The sequence below is a fragment of the Nilaparvata lugens genome, unplaced genomic scaffold (assembly GCF_014356525.2).
Source record: "Nilaparvata lugens isolate BPH unplaced genomic scaffold, ASM1435652v1 scaffold5495, whole genome shotgun sequence".
NCBI lineage: Eukaryota > Metazoa > Arthropoda > Insecta > Hemiptera > Delphacidae > Nilaparvata > Nilaparvata lugens.
Genome location: NW_024091321.1, coordinates 12,501 through 20,988, shown reverse-complemented (window position 1 = coordinate 20,988; position 8,488 = coordinate 12,501). Strand labels below are relative to the sequence as shown.

The 8,488-nt window shown below is 34.0% G+C and overlaps 1 protein-coding gene across 1 annotated transcript; it reads left to right on the top strand.

The window, feature by feature from the left end:
* Nucleotides 1-2,033: 2,033 nt before the first annotated feature.
* LOC120356004 (teneurin-m-like) lies at nt 2,034-4,974 on the top strand (the record flags this gene model as incomplete). The annotated part of the gene is made up of 3 exons (XM_039444780.1): nt 2,034-2,250; nt 3,127-3,303; nt 4,846-4,974. Coding segments are annotated over 3 exons (523 nt in total), but the record flags the coding sequence as incomplete, so codon positions are not given.
* Nucleotides 4,975-8,488: the final 3,514 nt, after the last annotated feature.

Sequence of the window (8,488 nt, the reverse complement as noted above, 5' to 3'; positions counted from 1 at the left end):
AAGTAATCAAACTGATATTTTCAACTTTTTTTTAATTTTTCACGGCACATTTGGTAAGACGTTTCTATCATTGTAAAAAATCTTTTGTAATATAGTTTTCATGTTGTATCAGTGTCGTTGTTTTGTGTTTGTGTGTATTGTCTTTTTGTAATTTCATGTTTGTGTGTGTGTTTTGTCTCATACATTTGTCTTTGTTGTTGCATGCTTTGTGGCATATACCCCTCTCCCTCAAACCACGCCCCCACCCCCAACACCCATCCCCGTGAATTGTCACGTGTCTTGTTCGCTTAAAGTTTTTACTATATTTTATTTTCTATTATTATTTCAACCCAACTTGTATACAATTTCTTCTATAAAGTAATCTACTACTATTTTTATATTTTGAGAGTGTTGGTAATTGAAATAATGGTTTGTAAGGTAATTGTTGTAATACATGTGAATTGTTTAGAATATTTTTAATTTAAGTACGGTAATTGAGATTTAGTTGAGAATATTGTTTAGAGTAGAAGTATATTTATATTTATCAATGAAGCTTGTGATTTGTTGATAATTGTAAGTATATAGATTCTGTATTAGATCAGATAGGTACCTAATTTTTTAATTGAGTTTCACTCATAAAGTATTCTATTATAAATAACAGCCTACGTATTCTGAAAAATATAATTAACAATATGATATACATACATCTGCATTCAAGTGAATTAAAAAATTTTGATATTGAATTGAAATAATTTTATAAATTTTTATTCAAAGCATTTTCATTCTCTAGTTTTTACTGAGGCTGCTTTTGAATTTGAGCTGAATTCATATGTTTGTTATTCATGATTCTTTATTATTAGTGTGTGTTAGAAGAAATGAGCTTCAGAAACATATTTTTATTCAAATAATAAGAAATTGGAGCCTGAACAACGAAGAGTTGTGTACATATAAACCTAATTTCAAATCAAACTTGTAGGCATAGACAGCAGCTTTTCGCCTGCAGATCCAAGTGGAAGCCTCAGACACTAAGGGCCAAGCCACACGATGCACATTTTTCAGACGATTTGGCAGGGCAGGAATCTCTCAGATCGGCTGGTTATCAGCTGATTCCCGAATGCCTACCCAATCTTCCTGCCTAGCTGACTTGTCTGAAAACCGTTTCATGTGGCTTGGTTCCAAAGCTCAGGTTTTCCACTGTACAGATGTATAAGACATGTAAAACATTAGAATTCTTCAATGCTTACAACGCTTGCAACGCTTATTATTGAATCACTTTTGCTATTAGAAAAAACGACTAGCAGTTATTTTACAATAAACGAGTTAATCACTCACTGTGACAACGAGATCTTGGTTGACAACCAAGAAGATGACGGACTTGCCGAAAGATCCCATTGTCACAGTGAGTGATTAACTCATTTATTGTAGAATATTTAACTGCTAGTCGTTTTTTCTAATAGCAAAAAGTGATAAAGCATTAGGTTAGTGCCAGCACAAGGGTCTCTCCACATTAACTATGCTATGCTGAAGTATACCTACGCTCTCGAAACTTATTGCTGTCCCAACTCTCAATATTATTTTTATTCGTTATTCATTTATACAGTAACTACATTATCAAAATGATAGGGAGAGAAAAAATAAAGTAGGTAACCTTGTGCTATTCCTCTCCCAAATTTGGATAACACATAGTCTGAAATAGTTGAAGTCTTGTAGTTTTCAGTCCTCAAGTATTTTCACAAAGTGGATTTTCAAATGTAGTTGCTTCAAAACTAAACATAGAAGAAGTATTTCTCATTATTGTAACTAAAATAGGAAATATTCACATATTAAAATATAATTTTGAAGAATTACCAAAAAACAAATTGAGAGCTATGCTACGCTAGTGGATTTAACATTGGGAGATAGGATGTATTTCAATTACAGCAAAGCACAGCTAAGTGTGAAGAGACCCTAACAGGGCTAATAACGATGTAGATCAACCTAACCTGACCTATTTATAGCGTACTAACCTAACCTAACCTGTTTATGGCAAACTAACCTAACCTCTCCTTTTGCAGCCGCTCAGCAGTGGTGCGAGGCCGCGTGGTGACGTCAATGGGCATGGGTCTGGTGGGTGTGCGTGTGAGCACCAGCATCGTACAGGAGGGATTCACCCTAACACGGGAGGATGGCTGGTTCGACCTGTTGGTCAACGGGGGCGGCGCAGTTACACTGCAATTTGGTCGAACGCCCTACCGACCGCAGAACTATATCGTCAATGTGCCCTGGAATGAGGTAGGTTTTATTAATCATAAATATTAAAAATAATAAATTGTAAGAACTATAGATTATTGTGAAAATCCCACATTAAATTCCATGTTTTTGTAATAAGAGTGTGCGTTACCTGCCGCCATTGAATTGAATGTCCCATAAAATCAAGAATGATATCTTTTGGAAAGCGCCTTTATTCATGAACGGAAATTCACTACTATAATGCATCGTTGAAAAGAGAATAAAATTCTTCAAAGCCTGTATTAGTTACTTTTCAATTTTAAAACTACTATCATTATTAAATCAAGAATAAACTTTTTAGAGTTTAAATTTTTTAATAGTTTTTGGAAGGAGTATTTCAAATTTGGAGGAGTATTTCAAATTTGGAAAATACTGCTCAGCCCTGTATGGTTTTGTTGGTGGATTTTCTTCCTTGTCATGCAACCAAATCAAATCCAATTCAATTTAATGTTCCAAAATGGTTGATTGGATATGAACATCTATTCATAATACATCATTATCATTTTCTGCAGGGCTACTTTTGAATATAAATAAAATAGAAATTCAAGTACCCTTTTTTAAAAATTATTCAGTCACTAAACTGAATAAACTTATTTGGGGACTAAACTAAATAAACTCACTTTGTGACTAAATAATTTTAAAAAGAGTACTTAGATTTCTATTTTTATTTACGTTATGTAATACATCTATGTGCTATTAAGTTTCTACTCGTGAGAAATTCTCTTCAATTTTTGGGGGAGATGGTGAATTCATTGTTGAGGGTGAGATCAGTTGAGATGTACCAGAATTCCATGTTCGTGGAATACACAAATTTTAGGATGTTACCCTGAATGGATATACGAAGTTACAACTTTGTGTATATTACACTTTTGTCTTTAGGTTGTGATAATCGACACAGTTGAGATGTACCTGAACGATGACAAGCCAGCTTCGGTTGGCCCACATGCGTGTCGCGCGCACGACTATGACCTGATGAAGCCGGTCGTGTTGGCAACGTGGAAGCACGGATTCCAGGGTTCGTGTCCCGACAAGAGTGCCATTCTCGCCGAGTCTCAGGTGAGTTCACAGTTCATTACTATCCATGAATATTATTGTGATTAGAAGTAATCAAGGAGTATTGGCTATGAAGCAAGGTCGAATATTATGACACCAATGTAAATTTTGGAGCGAAACTCAATTTATGGCTATGCCATAACATGTCATGTATCAAAATATGAAGAAATTATTAATTCTAAAATCATGTTGAATATAGTGAGGAATTTTAAACTCGTGGCTAGAGCACAAAATTTTTTTTCTAGCCACGCGAATTATTTGACAAAAAATGATTTATTTATTCTGTTGTAACACTGTTAATTGGTGAATAAATTCGATTTGATTTGAAAAAAAAATATATATATATATATACTACACTATTCAATATATAATATAATACTAGACTATCTCTTTTCTGTATAGGGCTTCTTTTTATAGAAATAGAAAGAATAGTAAAAATCTCAGTACCTTTTATGAATTATTTAATCACAACATGTTTCGGACATTGATGCCATTTTCAAGTGATCACTTGAATCAAGTGATCAAGTGAATTCAAGTGATCACTTGAAAATGGCATCAATGTCCGAAACATGTTGTGATTAAATAATTCATAAGGGTACTGAGATTTTTATTATTCTTTCTAATACTAGACTATATTCGTTATACTAATAACACGTTAGCTGTTTTATCCACTGAACTTTCTGAAAGCAAGAGGAATTTGACGTACCTACTAAAAACTAGACCTGCTAATGTTGCCTGGCTGGTTCTTCATCAACTGAAAACTTGATGAGGTTAATGTCATCCTTAGGGTTGACATTTTTAACGAAACTTCATCAAACTAGGGCCCGGTTTCACAAAAAATTGTTGAATTTTAATTATGATAAAATGAGAACCAATTAGAGAAGGTGTTTTATCTTGAAAAGGAGGCTTGTCTGATTGGCTCCCTTGGCATTTAATCGGGATTAAAAGTTAACAGACTGTTGTGCAACCGGGCTTGGGAGTGTAAATTAAAATAATAAAATGTAACCATTTTCTCAGTTGAAACTCTTATTACAAATGTTTCTACACACGACCTCCCTCATGATTTTCTAGTATTATCAGTTGAATTCTCTCTTCATTTCAATGTTATAAAGTGAAAATAAAGAGAAATTATCTATTTATTCATATAGCTTTATCGGCAGAGAGATCCTTTAGGATGTTCTGCTTTGCCGTCGTATTACCAATCTCATTTCCTATCAACACTGAATTTTATAGGTTATGTATTGGGTTCTTCATGTTTTCTCACTAAAATTTGCACTTTCAGTTCCTGAGTTTTTATTTTATAAAGTGTAACCGCCCTTGATGGGGGTTGAAGATATCTTATTACTACTTCAAGGGAGTCATGGGAACTGGATAGACAACAACATTGTATTACCTAAAGAATTCTCATTTATTATTTCAATTACTTGAAATATAAAGATCGAAATATGCAGTAGATTTTATCAAAATATTATTCCTACAAAAACTACCTGCTAATAAGATTCTGCTAACTAGAAATTTTACTACAACAAGAATTTTACTAATTAGGGTCTCGGCCGGGTGAAAATGTTTTATAAGGAGCTAGAAATTTTGGCACTTACCCACAGCTATCACTCCCACCGTAATCCCAAACCACAGGACACTCACGTATATCATAATGCCGGAAAAACAACTTAACTTTTTGCAATACGGTATGGATTTTGATCCGCTTGGTACCTCGGTGTTTAACGACTGGAAGTTTTCCCTCCGGAAAACTTCCTCCTCTCCACGTCAGTGTGCCAGAAGGCCTAACTGCTGCTAGTGGAAGAGTCGGTTCTCACGAGATTCGGCAAGCGGGTACTTGCCAGGTCTGCAGTATTCCTCTGTGAAAATATCTACAGGCTACCAAACACCCGCCGTGTCCTTGCCTCGTGGAGCCGCCTCATCCGTGAGAACTAGCAAATATCCCTGAATTTGCTGGTTCTCAGAGTCGTTTAGACATAAGTTAGCAGAATCTTATTGTCGCTGCAAAAATACAACTCACTCACTAAATTATATATTTTCTCACTAAAGTCCAATTACGGAAATTATTATTATAATATCAGAGTCTTTTTCCTGCATAATCTTAAATCTAAAAAACGAAAAAATCAATCAATAAATAAGTAATCAAATACTACCCATTCACAAAAGTTTAAAATTTAGAAAACTTATTCCTAAACACAAATTCATATTTGAAAAGCAAGCAAATATAATTTTTGATGATAATATTGAAGCTGGAAATTTATAATCCATCTTGAAAATCTTTTGAATTTATCTATCTAATTCTCTAACCTAACCTGTTTATGGCGAACTACCTAACCTCTCCTTTTGCAGCCGCTCAGCAGGGTGCGAGGCCGCGTGGTGACATCAATGGGCATGGGTCTGGTGGGTGTGCGTGTGAGCACCAGCATCGTACAGGAGGGGTTCACACTGACACGGGAGGACGGCTGGTTCGACCTGTTTCACGGGGGCGGCGCAGTACACTGCAATTTGGTCGAACGCCCTACCGGCCGCAGAACTATATCGCAATGTGCCCTGGAATGAGGTAGGTTGTTTTATTAATCATAATATTAAAAATAATAAATTGTAAGAACTATAGATATTGTGAAAATCCCACATTAATTCCATTTTTGTAATAAGATGTGCGTTACCTGCCGCCATTGAATTGAATGTCCCATAAAATCAAGAATGATATATTTTGGAAAGCGCCTTTATTTATGAACGGAAATTCACGTACTATAATGCATCGTTGAAAAGAGAATAAAATTCTTCAAAGCCTGTATTAGTTACTTTTTCAATTTAAAACTACTATCATTATAAATCAAGATAACTTTTTAGAGTTTAAATTTTTTAATAGTTTTTGGAAGGAGTATTTCAATTTGGAAGGAGTATTTCGAATTTGAAAATACTCAGCCCTGTATGGTTTTTGTTGGTGGATTTTCTACCTTGTCATGCAACCAAATCAAATCCAATTCAATTTAATGTTCCAAAATGGTTGATTGGATATGAACATCTATTCATATACATCATTATCATTTTTCTGCAGGGCTACTTTTGAATATAAATAAAAATAGAATTCAAGTACCCTTTTTAAAATATTCAGTCACTAACTGAATAAACTTATTTGGTGACTAAACTAAATAAACTCACTTGTGACTAAATAATTTTAAAAGAGTACTTAGATTCTATTTTTATTTACGTTATGTAATACATCTATGTGCTATTAAGTTTCTACCTCGTGAGAATTCTCTTCAATTTTTGGGGAGATGGTAATTCATTGTTGAGGGTGAGATCAGTTGAGATGTACCAGAATTTCCATGTTCGTGGAATTTGTGGTGGAATTCCATTCCACAAATTTTAGGATGTTACCCTGAATGGATATACGAAGTTACAACTTTGTGTATATTACACTTTTGGTGTGGTTTAAGGTTGTGATAATCGACAAGTTGAGATGTACCTGAACGACGACAAGCCAGCTTCGGTGGGGCCACATGCGTGTCGCGCACACGACTATGACCTGATGAAGCCGGTCGTGTTGGCCACCTGGAAGCACGGATTCCAGGGTTCGTGTCCCGACAAGAGTGCCATTCTCGCCGAGTCGCAGGTGAGTTCACTTAAGTGATCAGTAATCAGTTATTAGGCTATTTAATGTATATCCACCCTATTTTGATGATTGGTGATCAATCATTTATGAATAAAATACTATTGTACCAGCCGTACCACTATTTTATTGAATGCAATGTACTTGTAACAGAGGGGAACATTTGTTGAAATTGTAATGATGGAAATTGCGAGTCTCAGGAACACTCAATAATTATTCCGTCTTAGTGCTTATAACTTTCAGCCCGGTGCAGTCCAGTGTTGATAACTATGTGTTGTAACATTTCTATTTGATATTGGCATGTGAGTGTGATATATTATTAGTTTGATAGTTTTACCAGTCACATTTTCACAGCACTGTCGAAAATAATATTCATCTCTTTAACCAAAGTTTGTTTAATTTTCAATTTGTTGATAGTAAATGATGTTAATAATCATTATTATCGTATTCATTTAATTCAATGCTAATTTACAAACCTAAACAATAATAATAAATAAATAAATACGCTTTATTGGCATTCCAGATAAAACAATGACCTTTCATATGAGGTAAAAAATTGTTGTAAATAGATTTATTTATTATGCTTCATGCCAATACTAGTGTTAATTGTTGTTTATTTTTTATTCATCAATTTGCATCTATTTGAACAATGTTTCTCGATTTTTATAGGCAAAGAGTGTACGGAATCACCACGGCTCTAGTAAAAGTGGGTTTTGAGTACACCGATTGCAAGGATATCATCTACGACGTGCAGACCACAAAACTGTCGGGTCACGATATGAGCATCTCGGAAGTCGGAGGATGGAATTTGGACATCCATCATCGATACACCTTCCATGAAGGTAATTTAACATGAAGAACTACTGAGAAGGATATTTTGAATATCCTACAAGAATGGACATTGATATGTTCAAAGCTCCGCCAATTTATGTAGATGCATAACAATACTATCTGTATGTATTATGTATACTATTATGTATTTTGACCTAATTATGATTTATTATGTATCGTATCGTGATTTTATAAAATATTTTTGTGACGTAGCCTTATGTACTACTGTATTGCCAGGCTAAATAATTGATTGATTTATTGATTGATCTATAGTTATTCATTTTTTTTCATATCATATAGGCAACTGTTCAATAATATTATATTTACTTTATATTATGAAAATTTATCTGAAACTTCTCTGTATTAGCTATTGTATATGAGTGTATGAGCCAGTATTTATATTGTAATCTACATAAATATACTCAATCAATCATTAAACTCTCACATGTATAGGAGGTTTGGATAGAAATGGACTCCATTTTTTACAGCTGCTATTTTTCGTAGATAATCAATTATACCAAGAATTTTTCCTCTGATTATTAAACTGGCAACATTCGAGGTACACACTACTGGAGAAAAACTTTTAGTTTTGTTTAAAAATGAGTGTGTAACTGTTATTTCAAAATATCCATACTCCATTGCCCAACCCTGTATTATTTTACTTAATTCCATTTTTTACAGACGTTATATTTTGTGAATAATCAATTCTACTACAGTTTGTTCTCTGCAAAATTGCAACAT